Source organism: Marmota marmota, unplaced genomic scaffold (assembly GCF_001458135.2).
Source record: "Marmota marmota marmota unplaced genomic scaffold, marMar, whole genome shotgun sequence".
NCBI classification, from domain to species: Eukaryota; Metazoa; Chordata; class Mammalia; order Rodentia; family Sciuridae; genus Marmota; species Marmota marmota.
In genome coordinates this window covers 55,932,742-55,953,475 of record NW_025999900.1, presented here as the reverse complement: position 1 = coordinate 55,953,475, position 20,734 = coordinate 55,932,742, and the positions used below count along the sequence as shown (strand labels likewise).

The window sequence follows — 20,734 nt, the reverse complement described above, 5'->3', positions numbered from 1 at the left end:
AATCCTGAATTTGAATGATTGCATTGGAAATGTTAGCATGAAATCATGAGGTATTTGTGGGAGGGTGTGACTGTGACTGACCCATTAACAATGACCATTCTTATGGCCAAGATTGTGATCTTCAAGTATCATATTCTAATAAAGGAAGCCTTACTCCAGTCCTGTGGCAGGGATGTATACAGTGAGCCTGGGATATCTTTACATGCGTGCATCCAGATAGCAAGGAAACTATCAGAGGTCATGGTAAAGGGACTCAGGTCAAATATGGAGTAGTTTGAACTTCAAGAAGGATAAAAGTTAGCTGGGTATGGTGGCACAAGACTAATCCTAGCTACTGATGCTGAGGCAGGAGGATCACAAGTTTGAGGCCAGCCTGGGCAGCTTAACAAAAATAAAAAGGCTGGGAGTTAGTGCCATAGTGAAGTGCCACTCTCTAGTTCCACAAAAAAAAAACAAAAAACAAAAAAAAAACAAAGAAAGAAAAAGAAAAAAAAATAAAAGAGAAAAGAATGAAAGAAAGAAAGAAAGATAAAAATTGCAATGGAGTTATCAAATACATTTAAATTCATGAATTCTAATTCAGTATCTTGAAAACCAAATAAATCAACGGAAAGAATCAAACATTTTACTGTGTGCACTGAGCTATTTACTAGAAAGCCAAATAGTTGAAGGAATACATCTGCTTATGAAGTTATTCCAGGTAAGAAATGAAAATGCAGTGGAGAATTAGCATCTCACCATTTTGTAACTGCCAGTGGATTGGTGCATCTACATTGTGCATGTCAAGGGCTGCTACCATTAGAACAAGAGCATGAGCATGCCACACCCACGTCCTGCCAAAGAGATGGAACCTGAATCCATCAAGCCTCAGGAATGACAGAGAAGAGAGGAATATACTGAACTGAACCAGGAGTGTGCAGTTTTCTAGCCTGTTGGAGACTATAGGCCGAGCAGCTTAGATGATGTAAGGACAAGAGAGAGGCAGAGGGGAACATATAAAATAAGAGAGGTTTTTAAGGGATCATCAAACACATCAAAGTGGGCAAACCTAACCTATGATGGAAGGAAGAATACTTGAGTGGCTGAAGCACTAAGAAATGTAGTGAAGCAGTTATAAAAGTCTAGATAGTCGTCACTTTCAGGTGGAGAGGCCTGTTCACTTTTTTTTTTTTTTTTTAACTTGGAAGGTGATTACAAGGGTAATAATTCCCTAAGTGATGTGTTTGTTTTATGAGGCTTTCTGTGTCAATAAAAAGATTAAAAAAGAATTGAGTATTGCCTGTATTTCTACCTCTAGTAATGGGCTTTATGTGCTAGATTTTAATATCCTTGAGCCTGGGCAAGTACACAAGTCTTTTTAAAAGAAACATGGTTTACTTGCACAAAACTGATCAGTTTTGAGAGATCATTAATGCCCTTGAAGTGGTTTTTGTGGGTGTGAAACAAATGGTGAGAATATGAATTGGTCCCTCTTATTATAGTATTGAAATTAAGTCTACTTAATTTATCAAGTCATGTTCATGCCCTCATTTTATATACTTGTATCTATCAATAAACATTGTGATACTTGAAAAAAAAAAAGAATTGAGGGGCCAATAAAAGATAGAACAGTGTCCAGCTTAAGGCAGGGGTGGAGTCCCTGGGGCCATATTCAAGTCCGGCTCAGGCACTAATGGCAGAGCTAGGATGCTGGCCTCTCCCTTCCCGCCAGACTCATTTCTCAGGTCTTAAGGACAGTGAATCCCTACCTGCTGCAGCAGGTTGGCAGGAATTTTCTAGAAGAGTGGTTGGGGCATGTGGTGAGTTGGCTGAGGGCTAACAGTTACTGAGCAGCCACTGTTGCCTCTTGGTGTCCTCTTGGTGGCCTGTGGGTAGGGGCAAAGCTGGATGCTTATGTAACAGCACATGGGGACCTGTTCTCCCTCCTGGAGGATCCAAAATCCTAGTGAATGGCGGCTCTTCCGGGGCTTGAAAACAGCTTGTTCCCTTGAGCAAGGTGTGTGCCCTGGGATTGCATCTGCCCTGCTCTGTCCTGCACTCACTGAAGACTTTTTCTTTAGATCAGTACTGTTTTTTGTTACTGTGACTAAAAGACCAGTCCAGAATAATTTTAGGGGAGGAAAAGTTTATCTGGGGGCTCTTGGTTTCAGAGGGGTCTCAGTCCACAGACAGCAGGCTCCATTCCTCAGGGCCTGAGGTGACGCAGAACATCTTGGTGGAGGAGTGTGGTGGAGGGAAGCAGCACACTTGATGATCAGAAAGCAGAGAGAGAGAGAGAGAGAGAGAGAGAGAGAGAGAGAGACTCCATTTGCCAGATACAAATATATACCCCAAAGCCACGCCCCCAACGCCCACTTCCTCCAGCCACACCCCACCTGCCTCCAGTTACCACTCTGTTAATTCATCAGGGAATAATTCACTGATTGGGTTAAGACTCTCACAACCCAATCATTTCCCCTCTGAACCCTCTAACATTGTCTCACATGTGAGCTTTTGAGGGACACCTCACATTCAGACCATAACAGGCACAAAGAAGCCTGAGCTCACTGTTTGAAGGGGTGGTCATGAATCTGACCGGGAAGAGCTGGGCAAACGAGGCATTGTATGCTAAAAGAGCTTCCTGCTATGTTGTCACCCTCTTATCAGTGCCAGCCTCACCATCTGACACCATCTTTCCTGAGTTCTGCTTCTGTTGTAAAGCTCAGGCCTTGCAAAGAGGTCCTCTGCTCCCCTTTGGCCACCCACCCCTGGACTCCCTTTCTGTGGACCGACTGTGTCCAGGCACAGAAATGGCCGTGGCTGTGCAGCCCTGAGCTGTTCCTTGTTGCTCTCGAGCCTCTGTGGGACACTTGATTTTGGATCGTGGAGCTAGCCATGTTTTCTAGCTTGTTTTCAGGCTTCTGCACAACAGGGATTATCTTCAGCTCACTGGCACTGTACTGGGTTCAAATCCCAACTCTCCTGTTTATGGACTGAATACCTGTGGGCATATGGCCCAGTCTTTCCAAGTGTCTGTTTCCTCCTGTGTAAAACTCAAATGAGAAGAAAATATTGACATAGTATAGAATAGAAGCCATTTGTGATTTCAAAGTGTTCTCTGTGAAAGCAGAGATTTTCCAGTGTACCAGTGATTGCTTTGGCTTTTACCCAGTGAATGTTTACATGGGCAGTGAAGGGCCGGACAGCACGTGGTGGGAAGCAGCGAATGGCTGGACCAGGTGGGATTGACGTGTTTTGAGCAGCAGGCCAGGAGCGCTCTAGGAGCCAGCCCACTCAGGCACCGGAGGAGGCGTCCCATTTCCCAGCTGAGGAGAAGGCCGTTGCAGCTGACTGAGTGGTCCCATCCTGCCCAGGGTGTCTGCCTGGCCATGTTTCCAGATGTCTCACATTCCATTCTCTTCTCGTGATCACCCTTAATCTCTGCCCCTTTCTTCTTCTCTATCTCCAAATTATTAGCCTTTCTCAGGCCTAGCAAGTGTGGTGGGGCTCACAGGAATGTGTGAGAGTCCCTCAGGGCACTGTGCTGCCTCAGACCAGAGGAGAACATTGGAGGTTATTACTGAACACTTTAATGGCAAAGATTTTCCCTCCCCTGCTGGATTTCAAATGGGAAACTGGACAGGCCTGGCTGAGCCCATCATCCAGAGTTGCTGCCTTGCTTGACCTCTGACACCTTTCTCTTCACCCTCCTCTGCTACCTGCTCCCCTCGATGTTCTTTTTGCCTTTCTCATCTGCACAGCCCGGGGGACAACTGGTTGAGCAGGATAGACCACATTCCTTTCTCTGTGTGATTTGCTGCTGGGGATGGATGAGCATTTGAAGTCACCTTGCTAGAAGAATCCTTCTACCCTGGACTGACAGTCTCCTAAGCTGTCATTGCCTTTGAGGATGAGCAGTACATTGGCCTGGTGATGTCGTTGTCCTGTGTCTGTGGGAGCCCCACCTCATGCAGCAGGCCTCTGGGGCTCCTGCCTCCTCCTGTCCTCCAGCTCAGGCTGGGCCGCAGGTTCTGCCCACAGATGGAGTAAGTTGTGCTGCGCTCAGCTCTTCTCTTTTCAGCTGTGTGCCACAAGCTCATGAAGCTTCAAGGGGTTGCCACCCAGGTTCCCGTTGCATAGTTTGCTCTGGCCCTCCTTGATGACCTCAGAACACATCCAGATGTCATCTGTGCACAGTGAGGACTCACTTGCCAAACACCCTTGGTTTCCTCTACTGCAGAATCGCAGTCGTCCATGGCCTTTGGTGGAGGAGACACTGTATCCATCTCACTGCATCTCAGGAGGGGTCACCATCATCTCACCGGACAAAGACATTTGTACTGTCCTCATCTGACATCAGTTGTTGCATTTTGTCATTGTGAGCCAAACCTGTGAATTAGATAGGAGAGTTCCTGGGATGTGGTCGGCTTTCAACAAAGAGTTAAGTGAATGAGTGAATCAGACTGCAGAATACCATTCTTTTTTGGTGGTGGTGTGGGGTACCGGGGATTGAACTCAGGGGCACTCAACCATTGAGCCACATCCCCAACCCTATTTTGTATTTTAATTTAGAGACAGGGTCTCATCTGAGTTGCTTAGCATCTCACTTTTGCTGAGGCTGGTTTTGAACTCGTGATCCTCCTGCCTCAGGATTATAGCTGGGATTACAGGATGCTGTGATTATAGGCATGTGCCACCATGCCTGGCTGGAATATCATTTCTTTCTTCAAAATTAAATGACTCTAAAGAAGTCAAGGAGGTTTTTATGTGCTATAAATTGGCTGAAAGGTAAACTCAGGTTTATATTTATTTATATATATCTTTATTTATTTGTCTTTATGTGGCAAGCACTCTACCACTGAGCCATAACCCCAGACCAACTCAGGTTTTTTTTAAAGTGCTGTAAATTGTCTGGAAAGTAAATTCCAGAATTCTAAAAGTTTTATGAGCAGTGGCAGATTTTGAGGATCACAGGAGTAACAACAGTAAATGCTGAAAAACACTTTCTACACATATTAACTTGTTTAATGCTTACAACAAATCAGCAAAGTGGGTATGGTTGTTCTTTCCACTTTATAGATAATTTACTCCACTTTTTCATGAGGAAGACTCAGTTGCTGAAGTAGTCAGGCACTAGCCCAAAGCCGACGATTAATAAATGATGTGGCCCGGATTTTGAACCCTTGCGGTCTAGCCTCATGGCCCCTGTACCCATTAATTTTGTTTCTCAGAGTTTAAGTTCACAGACAAGTGTGTGGCTGCCCAGGTGAACACCTTGAAGGGCGGTGTGATATGATAGAGACATTCTGTTTGGTTTGCTTAAGGTATTGTTAGATGGAGGAATCCGAGTGTGTGGTGGACGCTGTGGGGCTTCTGGAGGAGGCTGAACCTCATCAGGACATGGGTCGGTGGGCTGTGTGCTGCTGGCCTTCCTGGCGCCCTCTTTCCGGGTGCCCTCTTTTTTGGCACCCTCATTTCCTGTGGTAGTCGTTCTCCCCTGCCCCCCATGGAATGAAGGTCATTATCTTTTGCTGATTGACAAAGGTTGGAAAGGAAGACGGACCTGAGATGGGACCAGTCTTCCCATATTTTGCGTTTGACCTCAGAGTCAGAGTTGTGAGGGGAGAGCAGGGAGCAGCCCGAGTTGCTCTCTTCTTTCTGGCTCTGGTAGCCACTTGCCCACCTTTCAATGACAGCCTCCTGCATCCCACAGTGGAGCAACAGCTTTTGTGTCCCTGCTCTGGCCCATCCAGTATGAGGTCCTAGGGCCGCTTTGCCTTGTTGGGTTCTCTGTCTCTGGTGCCTGAGAGGCTACCTAATAATGTGGCACCACCCAGCCTGCTGCTTGCTATCCAGCTGCTGACCACATGTATAATTTAACTCCACTTTTGTCCCGAGGAAGCCTTAGTTGCTGAAGTAGTCCAAAAAATGTTGTTAAGCCTAGTTCTACCCTCATTAGTTTTGCAATGAGACATCCGGAAGCTTCACTTCTTGTTCACATCCCAGTGTGGATGGTTGTCACACCCTCCATCACTACATCAAGGCTGCAGCTGGCTTGCTCTGTTGATCAGAGTCCTTTGCTAACGAGGCCAAGGTTGTGGGTTTGATCCCTGGCCCCTGACAGCAGCAAGCCATCTGTCTTCACAAATACACGTCACTGGATACCAGGCAAAGAGCCCGTACAGAGGGGGAAGCTGGAATCCATTCTGGGAAAAGGCTCCCTGACAGACAGAGGCGTGGCCTTCTGGACTGTGAAGGGTGTCGTGTCTTCTTTCTCTCTCCAGCTCTGGAGATCTGGTTTTGATTTCAAACTTATTCAAAATAGATGGTACTAAGGGCTACATAAATGAAGGAGAAGCAATTCTCAAGCTTGTAAATAAGAGCAACTGACCTAGACGTACGTGGTCTATTCCAATTTCTCTAGTGTTGTGAATGTTGACGGTGTCCACAGCAGTGATAGGGTGTGTCTTGTGATGTAGGGAAGAAGAAATCTGCTTTAGTTGTCCCCTAGTAGTCACTAAAACTCTCCGCATGCAGCAAGGAGGCTGGGAAAGAGATTTTGAAATACAAGCTGTGTTTGCTTTTTTCTTTCTTCTGGGCCAACCTGGCTTATTAATGTCACTGGATACCTGACTGGCTGTGTGAGGCAGTTGGGACCAGGAGAGGTGGGTTCAAAGAGGGTCTTGGCTCTCAAGACAGCTTGGTGGATGGACATAAATGTCAGTGAAAATTCAGTGTGGTCATTGCTGGTGAGGCTCATGCTGGGCAGCAGCCAAGAGTTGGTGTCTGTCTCTTCCTGAGGCAGCCCTGGGTTTTGAAGGATGACTCAGAGTTCCTGGAACCCTGCAGGTAGAGAGAGGAGCATGAGGAGGCACAAGGGTTGGGGGAAGGGTTCCTGAAATGCCTTGGGTGGATGGGGGTAAAAAAAAACCCTTGAAATCTTCATTATCCATTATCTGCACAGCTCTCTGGTTATTAGGCCCTCCTGCCCAGGTGTGTCATTTGATGCAAAAGGAGGGCCCTGCTCAGCCCCCAGACTACCAGGAACACCACTGAGGGCACTGGAGGCACTTTATAGATAGGAGGACCATTGCTGTGCTACCTGTCAGTCCTGCCAGTGAGAAAGAGGGGACAAGGACAGATAGAAGATGCACCCCCGTGGTCAGATAGCTCTGACTCGTCCTTCAGCAGGTACTTACTGAGCCGCTCTGTCTGCCTTGGGGTATGGTAATGAGCAAAACAGAGATGTGTTATGGAGACACTTCCATTCCACTGGGGGTGCAACCTTTTTGGCTCTCTGAGCAGGAATGGAACCCTGTGCACCCGTGTGTCCTCAGAGACCCGCCTGGAACCTGATAGGAAACATTGCTCAATCACTGTTGAAATAACCTACTGCTTAAGCAATTCAGAAGTGCCAGGTGGTAAGAAAGAACCTGGAAAAAGCCAAACAGTTTCTTTGCTCTGAGAGATCTATTGTGTTGACTTGTTCTGTAATTGATTTTTAGTTATAAAATTTTCAGCCAGGGGAGGAATTGAATTTACTCTGGCAGAGCTACCTTTTCCATATCACCCAGGGATTCTATGTCTGTTAAGAAAAGTCTTTTATTCACAGCACAACTTTGAGTTTGCATGAAAATGGCAGGTATTGTTGAATTTAAGTGTATTGCTGGCCTGGGTCAAACATTGAAGTCAGCAGATAATTTAGAGGGAACTGCTAAAGGGAATGGTTGTCTTTTCTCACCCTAGTCTCAAGAAACAAAGGAGAAAACAAAAGAAAAATGTGTTCATCTTGGCTTTGAACAAGCTGAAGAGTCCTCAAGGCCCCAGTTTCTCCTGGCCTTGGTTTTCCATTGCAGTTTTGATGTTGGAGCTCTGGCTTCCTCCTGAATACCTTTCTCCCACAATTTGATAGTGCAGAGGACAGGAGATAATATTAAAGAGCTGAGACTATTCAGAGTCATAAAACACAACAGGGCAAAACTGGGTGCAGCTACCAGCTTGCAGTAAGAATGTGAACTTTGGAATCCAACCTTGGAAAATGCTGCTGCAGGGCCTGGCATAGGACTGAAGCCTATTGCAAGCATGGAGGGTCAAGAGGGAGGGTCATATGCTGCAGAGTCAGTACCCTTCCAGGGTGTCCTGATGGCCTATGAGGGCCAGCACTGACCCTCAGGAAGTCATGCTTTTGGCGTGATCTGTGGGCCAGCAAGAAAACCCTGGAAGGAGGAGATTCAGAAGGAAGATGAAGCCAGAAAAAGGAGGGGAGAAGAAAAAATGAAGTTAGGTCAAGGGTGAAACAAGAGGTGTCCCCAGGGAAAGTGGTAGATTTTCTATCCCAAGGGAAAACAAGGGTTTGACCAGGAACAAGGCCGAGGGACACTGTGCTCTCTCTACAGGCTGGGCCCAGTGCTGATGTTGGTGATGTCTTTGGAGTGGAAACTGGGCGAGCCCGCCCGTCTGGCTGAACCAAAGCAGGCACTCAAGGGACTTGCAGCCCCTCCCTCCTTGGTATTAGCCAAGGTGTTTGGAACTGTCCACCTGGAGGGAAGCATACCCAGCTCAGGAACCTTGCCAGAGCAAAGTGCAGACAATGAGCCCTGAGCTCTGACAGCATGCCCAAGTGCCTGCCTGCTGCTGGAATGCTGGCAAGCACATTCCTTCTGAGAATAGTTCACCACAGTGAATTCTGACCTCATTGCACCACCCCGGTCAAGGGTGTAGAAATGGAATAAATGTTCTCATGTCGAGGGTCTGTGGAAACCCTCAAAACCAGGGGAGTTCCTTGGCTCCCCATCTTCATTTCAGAGTGGAAAGTTCAAGCGATAGTTCATTCTAGATGTTTAATGGACCTCAGCATTTAAGGACAAATTAATAGGTTAGAGATGTGGAGTCAATCATGTGGATTTGATTTCCCTTAAATTGGGTGATTTTGTAGGATTTAGAATGTAATTATTGCAGGCTCATTTCTTTCTTTTTTTCTTTGTTTCTGTCATGATTATCTAACTTAAATTTTTAAAAAATTTTCTATTCCCAATGGCAACAGAAATGATTGAGTAACCTTATATGATTTTTAAAAAATATTTGAAGGGATCGGGCATGTAGCTTAGTGGCAGAGTGCTTGCCTAGCATGTGTGAGGCCCTGGGTTCAATCCCCAGCACTGACGGGGATGGGAGACTATCAAAATGTTTAAATGGTATGTAAGGATTTGCTGAGAATTTTATGCTTTTATGCCACATATTTGTGGCCTTTTCTAATATATAAGGTGTTCCATTTTCTTCCTGCAGCCCTGCCTCTCCCCAGGTGGTGGTCATCCTCAGGGTTGTCCTCCTAGGGTGCCACATCATTTGAATGGGCCACAGCCTCAGGCCTTCTCCACTTTCTGGGGCTTGTTTGTTGTAGCAGGACATCCCAGCTTGGGGAAGAATTTGATTCTGAATCCTAAATTCTCTCTAGGAATAAGCTGGAAAGAGTTTGAGAAAAGATTGCATTTGCTTCAAGGCTTCCTTAAGAATCCGCACCCAGTTGTTGGCTTTGCATCATCCTAGGCAGCACCTGCAGGTGTGGAGCCTTCCTTGGTTCGTCCACCAGAGGGCCTCCGTCCTGCATGGGAAAAACCATCCTGAGCTTTAAAGGGGGTTGAATTTCTCTGTTCATCATTTATCTCCCTTAGGCTGCCCAGGGGATTACTGTCAGGCACCCGTTTCAATGGATTGTCTTTCGAATTTTGAGCCAGTACCTAGGAGTATCTAGTGAGCTGTTGTCACTGGTATTCATAGAATTCATTATATATAATATATATATTATATTCATTATATATATATATATATATAAAAATTTGCACACTAGTGGATCAGAATAAAGACCTGAGCGCTCTGGTTCACACTTGCTCTGTCCTGAAGAGTCACATTTCTGGCATTGAGCTTAAGTTTCTTTTACCAGGAAGGTAACAGAGTATGGTGGAAGCTCCCAGCATGCGCTCTCACCAGCCGCTGAACCTGAGCATCCCCTTTCTCTTCTGTGCAAGTTAGACTGCGTTGGATCGTTTAGAGCTAGAAGATTCTGTGCTCCTGTAGCTGTACAAATGGCTTATTCTGCAGGGAGGGCATAGGAGACATTCCGAATGGCCAAGTCCATGAGCAGCCTTCCCTGTGTTCTAGTGTCCAGCTTATCTCCTGTTCATTCAAGGCCTAATTTCCACCCTGCTAATGCAGTGCTTTACCAGGGTCTTTAGTGATGCTGCCCCAGGCACATCCTACCTTTCAAAGCGCTGCTCCTTCTATACAGTGTGATCCGTGGTTCTGGAATGAAGTTAGATTTCCAGAGCCTCACCCGTCCTCCTTAGCTATGGCTCTTTCCTCCCCGCTGTGTTACTTAAGAGAACCAAGCTCAAGTCCAAAGCAAATGTACGTTGTTGACTGTGAACACAGATCCCATAAAAACAAATGAAGGGGAAAGCAGAGTAGATTGTGTGTCCCAGGGCCTGTTGCCTAATTTTTATTCATGTCCCTGTTAGATTTCCTTATTGCTGCTTAGAGTCCTAAGCACAGCCTTTTCTTTTTATGCCACCATAAAGCTTCTGATCGGATATCATCTGATATGCGTGGGTGAGAGGACTCTGGGAGTGTTTACGTACCTATGCCAGTAAGCCATTATCTTCAAGTTCTGGGCTGTTCTTGTGAATGAGAACCCTGGGAAGTCATGTAGGTATAAGATATGAATTAATAACCCTCATGAGTGCTTGTAACTTACAGACCACATTTTGATTTAATACCTCTGCATGATTTAAAATGTCATCTGAGAAGAGAGCCAAATACTTAGGCATCTGCCACAGCCAGCAGAGGCTGGCTGACAGGTCTGCACCGGCTGACCCGTTCTCTGACTCTTTGGAAAGATGAGATATGTTCTAATGAGCAGGTTATAAATATCACCGAGTTATGTCATAGGAGTGGCGGCACTCAATGTAAAGGGAGCAGCTGGGAAGTGTTCCCAGCTACACAGACCAGGCTCAGCTTGCAGGGAGGACAAGTGGGGCCTGGACTTACCGACCAGGATGTTACTAAAGAATGATTTGTCTCTGAATGAAATGTGTCACCAAATGCATCTGTGAGGGCGTAGGGGGGCAGTGAGACGAGACATGTCTAATGGCAGGAAGGTGCAGTCGACACACACTCGTTCTCAGAAGCAGCCTTCGACCCTTGGCATCTTTTTGTCGGTGGATTGGGCATGTGGGTTTGATGGGTTTTCTAGGCAGTTACTACGTTCTGGAAAGTCAGCATGGTTGCTTGGAGGAGCCCCCCAGTTTTCATCTCTTTGCCCACATTGCACACAGCAGCTTGCTGGTGCTCCTACCCCTGGGCCCAGCGTTGCCACCTGCCCTTCCAATGGAAGTACAGAGTTCAGCACCACTCTGTCAAAGCCACTGGAAATTTGAAGATAGACCCTTATAAGATATCTTGCTGTGTTTTGTTTGTTTGCTTTTGTTGGCCTCAGAACTGATTTTCAGATTTTTCTTGAGGAAATTTGATTGGGGTTAGGAAGCACAAAAGACCATCAATCTCAGGTCAGACTTTTCAGAGTTGGCCAACGATGAATAGACACGTGCAGAATAATTGTTTCCTTAAAATCTAGCCAACAGCTTTCATGTAGACAAAATGCATCAAAATATGTATATAAAATATTTAATACTAAGCCATGCCAGATGGAAATCCTGTCAAATTCTGTGTGCATGCAGGAACTTGACAAGAGGAGTTGGGAGATTTAGAGAGCTTCTCAGAGCGGTGGAAACGAGAACAACACAAAACCTGCGAATGGTAAGTGTGACTAATGACTTGGCTGGGGACAGTCACTAGGGCCCTCGTCTCACAGATATGTTCACTTTTACACATTGTTACATATCATGTATATGTATATACATATATATAGCAATTCACTTATTTAAAGTATACATTTTGATGGTTTTTAGTGTATTCACAGACTTGTTCAACTGTCACTAATATTTAATTTCAAATTGCTCCCAAAGGAAACTTATGCTTGGCTGGATGTGGTGGTACACACAGTAGTTGTAGCTACTCCGGGGTCAGATGAGAAGGCTCACAAGTTCTAGGCCAGCCTGGGAAACTTAGCAAGACCCTATCTCAAAATCAAATGTGGAAGGGGCTGGGGATGTAGCTCAGTGGCAGAGCACCCCTGAGTCTAATTCCCAGTACCAAAGAGAAAAAAAACGAAAAAGAAAAGAAGGAAGCATATACTCATTAGAACTCAGTTCCTACTCTCCCCTTCCATGAGACTTGACAACTGTTTATTTACTTTCCATTTCTATGAATTGGCCTACTTTGGACATTTCATACAATTGGAATTATATAATATTTGGTCTTTTGTGATTGGCTCCCTTTATTTAGCATAATATGTTCAGAGTTCTTCCATGTTGCAGCTTTTATTAGTATTTCTTGTTATTGCTATGTAATATTCTGTGGTATGGACTGACCACGTTTTATGTACCCAGGCATCAGTTGGTAGACATTGTGAATAATGCTACTGTGAATGTTTATGTCCATGTTTTCGAGGGGACATGTGTGCCCTCTTTCCTTGGGCATATGCCCGGAAGCATTACTGGGTCACGTGGTAACTGGGTGTGCGACTGTTAAGGGTCCCCCAGACTGTTTCCCACTATTTTACATTTCTGCCAGCAGTTATGAGGGTTCCAGTTTCTGCACGTCCTCCCCTTCCCTTGTTACTGTCTTTTCAGTTGTGGCCATCTTAGTGAGTGTGTGGTGCTCTCTCCCTGGGGTTTTGACTTATGTGTCCCTGATGGCCACTGATGTGGAGCATCTTTCTTGTGCCTGCTGGCAGTCCTCTCCAGTTGTAAGAGCTGCATCCTGTGAAGCATGGGACGCAGGCCTCCTGGAGGCTATTGTGGGGTGGGGTTGGCTGTACGCTTATGATTCCACCAAACCCAGACAGAACCATGCAATTTGGATCCCAAGGGTTGCTTAGCTAATTATGTTGACCACAAAACTTAGAAGAGAAATATAAAAGGTATTTAAATATCTGCAGCTTGGCTTGATCAGCAGCTTGACTTTCCTGTTGACTTGAATTCTGTGTTTCCTCCTGAGGAGGTTCATTAATTATGCCTCTGTGGCTTGCCCCATGGAGCTATAGTTCTTGAGTGTCTGAGCAAAGTCCTGGTGCTCACTAGAAGCTAAGTGAATGCCACATGTTACAATTAATGTAGCAGTTTCTTTTGTCTTTTGCAATTTCTTTTGTCTTTTGTCATCATGTTATTGTCCTATGAATTCATTAAATGTTGTGGGGAGTGTTCAGTTGGGCAAGGCTGAGAGAGTCATGTCACAGGAAATAAAGCTTTATTCAGGCCCGCCGGGGTTTTAGGATGTGGACATACTGGTGGGGTCAGGTGGCTAAGCTGGAGGCTTTAATCAGGGGGTTGAGATAAGATGAGCAACCTTGCATGCATGTGTGTGCGCGCGCACGCACACACACACACATATCACATCCCCCTCCCAAGAACTCACTTGGTCTTTGGGATTTATATATCAGTGTACTTGATATATGCCTTAAATTCAGATGAAGAAGTTTGAGATCTGGGTTTCTTTAAAGCAAAAGAAGCAGCAAGAACATGAATAAAAATTTTTTCCAGATTATATTTTTTCTCAAATCGACCTTCTCCCAGCACTCCACAAAACTCTTCAGCCCATCAGTATGAAAATCTTCTTCCAAAATCTCAAAGCACAAAGAAAGTAACTGATTAAAATGGCAAGTGTTTTCATAATTACTTTAAAAGCACGTTGAAAAATCCAGTCTTTCAAAATTGCTTAAATATGGAGCATTTGTTCATATTGTTGACTTTCAAATATATATAATTTATGGAATGAGCTGTTTTTCTCCATTTAAAAGTGCAAGTATCCTGAATTCTCTGTGGGAACCTGTCTGCTGTTCAGTGAATTAGAGAATATATTCTACTACTAAGATTTATGATTTTCAAATCAAAGTATTTTCACTTTTAAAAATCCTGTGAAGGGTGGGGATGTGGCTCAGGAATAGAGTACTTGCCTGACATGTGTGAGACCTGATTTGACCCCCAGCACCACAGAAACTGAACAAAAATTCTGTAAGCTCAGGTCCTGAGTAGACATGGTCGGAGCGTGGTGGTGAGGGGTCCTTTCCATTTTTGTTTTTCTGAGAAGGCAAGGAAGAGACCCTGAAGAGCTTGTGGTGGCCTAGGCTGCCTCTGGACATTGCAGCTTCTAGCTAGCTGTGCTGGCATGAGGGGAGGTGCTTCTCCTTCGTGTCACGCTGAAGTGCCTGTGCACATTTGGTCTCAGTTGAAGATCTTCACATGACCTAAGTTTAAAACTGTTTTCAGTTCCGTGAGTGCTTGACCAAAGTAGTGCATCAGGATTATTGGGGAAACTTTGGGTTTTCTTGCTTGTTTGTTTTGCAGTGCGGGGTATGGAACCCAGGACCTCACACATGGTAGGCAAGGCGCTTTACCACCAAGCCACAACCCCAGCCCTACTGAGGAACTTCGAACAAGTACATGTCCCCAAACCATGACCACAGAAATTCCAGAGGACTGAGTCTAGGGCAGAGCCTGAGAATCTGTGTTATCTGAAGTTTCCACAAGCAGGCCTCACTCACCCTAGTAGAGAAGCACCCCAGGCCTTGTTTACACTGAACATCAGAAAACTTCTCCAGCTAGTGCTATTCATAAGACAGGTTCTATCAGCCTTAACTAATAACTCTTTTGATTCTTTTTAGATTATCTGGCTGCAAATTTATGATATTCTTATGAGATGGAAAAGTTGTTTTGTAAACTCAATTTGGTGTGAGACCATGACAAAGAGGGATTTAAGATTACATTTACAGCAACTCTACGCCTAGGTATATATGCCCAAGAATTGAAAACAGGCACAAACTGGACAAGAACGTTCATATTGACACTATTCTAACAGCCCAAAGGTGGAAACCTGTCTATCAGCTAGAGAATGGATACGCCAGATGTGCTACAGGTAGACAATGGAGTGCCACTCAGCCACGGAGAGGGCTGAAGTGCTGGTCCACACACAGCTGAGATGAGTCTTAAGAACATTACACTGCGTGAAGGAAGCTGGTCACAGAAAGATCCATGTTGTGCAGTTCCACTGCCGTGCAACAGTCTAAGTAGGCCAGTCCTTGGAAACAGAGAGCATATCAGTTGTCCCCATGGCCTAGGAGGAAGAGAGGGTGAGGAATGATTGCTTAAATGGTGTAAGGTTTCCCTTGGGGGTGATGAAAATGTTCTGGAACTAGATAGTGGTGGTGGTTGCACAATATTGTGAATGTACTAAGTGCTGTTGGGTTGGGCACTTCAAGATGGCCTCAGCGTGGACCAGCACCCCCCTTCCAAAGTTAAATGTTTAGAATCCCAATTTAGCAAATGAAGTTTTCATTTTTAAATTTTTAACATTTATTTCTTAGTGATAATGAATGGAGGTATTTCTGTCGGTAGAATTTTCCAGCAAAAGTCATTAGATTATATGACTGCAATGAGATCAAAATGAAACTATAATGGAAGGTTTTAAAAAACAGCTCAGGAGCTGTTTAGTTCCTGAAAATTGTGTTCTTATGAGGTCTTTACAGATGGCTCAGTTGGGGATGATCAGAGTGCATTTAATTTCACATTTTTATAGCCATTTAAAGGCAGTGGGTTTTACTTGGGAATAATCAAGAAAATTTGCCTTTACCCAGTGGTTATCAGAAACCACTAAGCTAGCGATTTGGCTGTACTTAAGTTTCCTTGGGGAATTTTTAGAGATTTCACATGGATGAGAGCCTAGCAAAGTTCTCTTCCAGAACATATTTCTTTAAAAAGGCTCATTTTCAGGGAAGATCAGCTTCTTTGTCTGTATCTTCCAAAGAATATTGAAACCAAGCAGAGAACCCTGCTGGCTAAAGTTTTGCTGTACCATCTCTGGCTGCTTATGGGTGGCCTGGACTACCCTGGGATGCGGTGCTTCTGTTTTCAAAAGGATTTTTTAAAAACATCTTTGTCATTTGGAAGATTATGAGCTAAATGAACTGATCTACATCAGTCAACAAAGTACTTCTAGGTACACACCACCTGGCACCTTCCCATCAACCACCGTGGTGCTATTCTAGGCAGTGGGGTTCCAGAGGGTCTGGAAGCTGTCAACCTGCACCAGCTTAGGAAGGCAACATCCGGATGCCCCTGGGTTTTAACAGCAGAGAGAGATGCCGTCCAGCTTTGAAGAAGGTCTTTCTTGATAGAAGCCACACAGCCCTCACTTTTCTTCTCTACAGCACAGGCTAGTGGGAGCTCTGGGCCATGAGGCCCAGGACGCACTGAGAAGAGGACTCCCGGGTGCTGGGTCCTGGGGTGGGGCTGCACAAGGCTGGCCCTCACCCTTATGAGAAGCAAGGCACTCTGGAATCACACAGCGCACGTCCCATGGTCAACAAGAGATGTTTTTCAGGGACAGCATCATCTAAAATGGGTCTGACTTTTTGCCAGCTGGAGCTTTGAGGGCATCTGCTGGAAGGGGGTGAAAATCCCTGCAGTTCACCTGTTATTTACAGGAACTCTTGGGAAAGGGCGTCGCTGAAAGCTGGGTTGTTTCAGATATAGAATGTGCTTAGTGTTCCAGGGTGTGACATACCAGGGTGGCCGCGCAAGTGCATGAGCCATCTTCAGAAAGTTTTCAAATATCATAATGTGTCATGTTTTCTTTTCTTTTTGCCATAAACTGATATCATTTTCATCATGGAAGTAAAAAATCTTTAGTTATGAGTCTTGGAATAGTGCCTAGCACAAAGTGGTGCCTGATGAATATTCAGTGAGAGAACAGACTCATGGCTGCCTCTTCCCTCCTTGTGTTCCCAGACCATAGCCAGGCAGCTGGCAGAGATCTTGTTGCGGGGTATGTGTGAGCAGAGCTACTGGAACCCCCTGGAGGACCCTCCGTGCCAGTCACCCCTGGACGATCCTCTCCGGAAAGGAGCAAACACCAAGACCTACACCCTCACTCGCCGGGCTCGTGTCTACTCAGGAGAGAAGTACGCAAGCCTATGTCCTCCGCTAGGGGCTGGGGCAAAGGAGATGGGCAGTCCAAGGGCGAGTGGAAGTCCAAGGGCAAGCTGTTGTCCCCTAAAAGAAAAGCCGATGAGCAAGGCCATTCAACAGTTCAATAGCAGCCCTTGTCACTGCTCACAGCTTGAGCAGACCCCTTACCACCAGGACAGGTCAGGAGGAAGCCTGCTCTCCTTTCCACACCTGGCCGCCGCCACGGCTCTGGGTCTTTGGGCTGTGACTTCCTGTCCTTGGAGCCCAGCACTGCACAGCTGTCTGTAGTCCAGAACTGACATTTCCCTTCTTTTCTTCAGCAGTCCTTGGCCCTTTTGTTTAAATGTTGTCCTAAGCTGAATCCGATGTAAGGACAGCTGAGTGATTTGCTAGTGACCGGAAGGTGATGTCTCTTTAGAACCTCTGTTTTTTTTTGTTTTTTTTTTTGCGTGTGTGTGTGTGCGTGTGTGTGTGTGTGTTTCCAGTTTAAATTCAGGACTTCATCCCCTTGGAGGAGAGTGGGTCAGGGAGTCCTCGCCAGGTTGGGGCAGGAGGGCAGAGAAGGCAGAGACCACAAGAAGGGCGGGGAGACAAGTAATCGCCATTCTTTGCTCGTGCCTCCTGTGAGAGCCTTTAATGCCCTCCGTACAGGGCGAGGCAAGGTGGCCTTTTGGGTCTTGTGTGAGTGAACTGCAGAACCTCTTTGGCGTTCCCAGGCCAGGAGTGGCTGAGAGCCTTCCTGAGCTGCTGCTGAGCTCACTCCAGTGACACCTGGAAGTGACAGGGCTTCCCAAGGGAATAGCACTCCTCTAGGCCACTGCTCCTCATCCTCTTCAGTTGACCCTGGCATACCTCTCCCTCGTCACCTTTGCCTTTGCCTCCGGCTTTTGTTTGTGTGGGTGCTGGTGCAGGAGCTTCCCCAGGCCTTGCTCTCCTTCCCATCCCCGCCCCACCCCAGCCTGTTGAGCGAGGAGTAGGCCCAATCCACAGCCCGTGTTTACTCCTCAGTCCTTCTCTGGATCCACAGAATATCTGTTCTAGCGCTTCCCAAACTCTCACACAAAAAAAGCTGATCCCCATGATGAGCTGTTGAGAAACAGATTTGAGATTCATATTTTAAGTGCTGTTTATATCTTCAAAACAGATCCTGGTTTATTTTACTGCTCAGGATGCTTCTTATTAGCCGGTGTACCAGGTTTCTATCCTCTCCCCACCAGGCCTGGCACCAGTGGGAGCTCTGTTCCCATGTGGCCTCCCTCAGAGGCAAGGAGGCTCTGCCACCCTGTAGTTCTTGAGCCACTCAGACATTGCCACTCTTTAACACCACACCCACGTCAGCTTACACCTGTGTAAAGGAACCTGGGGGCGAAACACAGATTTAGAAACTGCAGTCTCTGAAGGGATCTCACCGTTCTTTAGATTCCTTAGGATTTCTGTATAAGCTACAGTGTCATCTGCAGATACAGGTTACTTCTCCCTTTCTAACCTGGATGCTCTGTATTCCATACCTGCCCCCGCCCTCGAAATTGTCTGGCTAGAACCTTCGGTGCAATGTTGAGAAGAAGTGGCAACAGCAGACACTATCTGTTTCCTGATCTTGGAGGGAAAAGCATCCAGTCCTCCACCTTTACTTATGGTGTTCACCACCGGCTCTTGTAAACACCCTTCATCAGGTTAAGAATGGTCCCTCCCATTCCTAGTTTGCTGTGTATTTTTATCATGGAACTGTCCCCACAGTTTGACAAATGCTTTTTCTGCACCCATTCAGCTTATTCTATAGTTTTTGTCCTTGATTCTATTAATGCAGTACATGCCTTTAATTGATTCTGATGTATTGAGCCAACCTTGAATTTCTGGGGTGAGTCCCACTCTATCATGGTGTATAATATGTTTCTTATTTGTTGCTGGGGTCTATTGGCTAGTATTTTATTCAAATTTTTTATGTCTATATTCATAAAAGATATTGTTCTGCAGTTTTCTTATGATACCTTTGTCTGCTTTTGGTATCAGAATAATACTGGCCTCATGAAACAAGTTGGACAGTATTTGTATTTCTTTACCCTCTTTTTTTTTTTTTTTTTTTAAGTTTTTGGTGAATTGGTATTAATTGTCCTTTAAATGGTTGGTAAAATTTATCAGTAAAGCCATCTGGTCCTAGACTGTTCTTCACAGGAAGTTTCTGGATACTAATTCATGTCTTTTTGTTCATATTCTCTGTTTCTTCCTGGTTCAGTTTTGGTAGTTTGTGTCTTTCTAGAAATGTTTCTGTTTAAGTTATCTAACTTGCTAACACAGGTCTTCAGAGTGGTCTTACTATTTTTTTTTTTCTGCAAGGTTCACTGTCATGTCCTTTCTCTTTTCGTTTTGGTAATTTGGGTCTTTCCTCTCTCTGATGGGGTCAGTGTAGTTAAAAGTGTGTTGATTCGTTGACCTTGTTGAAGACCCACCTTGTTGGTTTTGTTCGCTGTCTCTAATGTGGGTCTCTTCCCTTTGTCATTAATTTCCACACTAATCCTTAGGCCCTCAGGTTTGGACTTTTCTAATTTTGTGTGCTCACAGCCTACTTTTTACTTGGAATATTAGTAAGGAGGGAAATCCAGTTGGGTGATACTTGTTTTGAGCTCCCTTGTTACCAAGGCAGCACCATCTAAGGACACCACCACCAGCTCAGTTATGCTGACTGGGAGGTGAAGAGGGAATCCGTGGATAATGTTCAGACTTTATTTTGGCCAGTAGCCCCAAACCCTCCTGTTTTAGTCAGCTTTTTCACTGGTGCCACTGAAAGACCCGACCAGAACAATTGTAGAGGAGGAAAGGTTTATTTTAGGGCTCACAGTTTAGAGGTCTTAGTCCATAGAAGGCCAGCTCCATTCCTCAGGGCTTGTTGCACATCATGGTGGGAGAGTGTGGCAGAGGGAAGCAGCTCACATGGTGATCAGAAAGCAGAGAGAGACTCTACTCTCCAAATACAAAACATATACCCCACAGCCATGCCACCACTGAACCACGTCCTCCAGCCACACCCCACCCACCTTCAGGTACCACTCAGTTAATCCCGTGGCTGATTAGTTTCAGGCTGTGACCTGCTCATTTCTCCTCTAAACCTTCTTGCACTGTCTCACACGTGAGCTCTTGGGGACACCACATTTAAACCATAACGCCTCCCCTTCCACTCAGTCTCTCATAAGAAATGTAAGTACAAAGCAGAATTTAGGTGGCACAGATCCTTCCAGCCCGGGAAACCACAGGACTATTCTGAAGTCTGGTCCTGAAGGGAGATAATTGAACAGCCAGCTCTGCCAGAGAGCCGTGTTCCCCGTGTGCTCCCCGCCCTGTGGCCGGCTCGGGGCCGAGGCACAGTGCTCCTGCTTTGATGGTCCTGGGCTTTGAAGGGAATTAAGGTGTTGAAAATACTGGGTAGAAAAAGGGGAGGGAATCACCCTTCACAGGCTTCCTTCTTTCCTTTTTTCAGAGTATGTATGGGAAGAATTGTTTCTGCTTGGTTTACTTATTTTTAGGATAAACTTTTTATTGATACATAACAAAGAAAAGTAAAATTACAAAACTTGAAAAATTTTTGTCAAGTAAACACATCCTGTATAAGAAGTAGACATTGCCAAAGACCCAGATTTCCTCTTTGTGACCTCTTAAAATTGCCACCCCTGCCCAAGTGTGCC

At 45.5% G+C, this 20,734-nt stretch overlaps 1 protein-coding gene across 10 annotated transcripts in view; it reads left to right on the top strand.

Annotated features, from left to right (window-relative positions):
* Ttc7b (tetratricopeptide repeat domain 7B) overlaps positions 1–20,734 on the top strand; it is a 213,979-nt gene that overhangs the window by 71,996 nt on the left and 121,249 nt on the right. For all 10 annotated transcript variants that reach the window (XM_048799179.1, XM_048799178.1, XM_048799184.1 and 7 more), the window contains 2 exons: positions 11,712–11,790; positions 16,878–17,050. In XM_048799179.1, the coding sequence (XP_048655136.1) occupies positions 11,712–11,790; positions 16,878–17,050 (252 nt within the window). The remainder of the gene's footprint in view (positions 1–11,711; positions 11,791–16,877; positions 17,051–20,734) is intronic.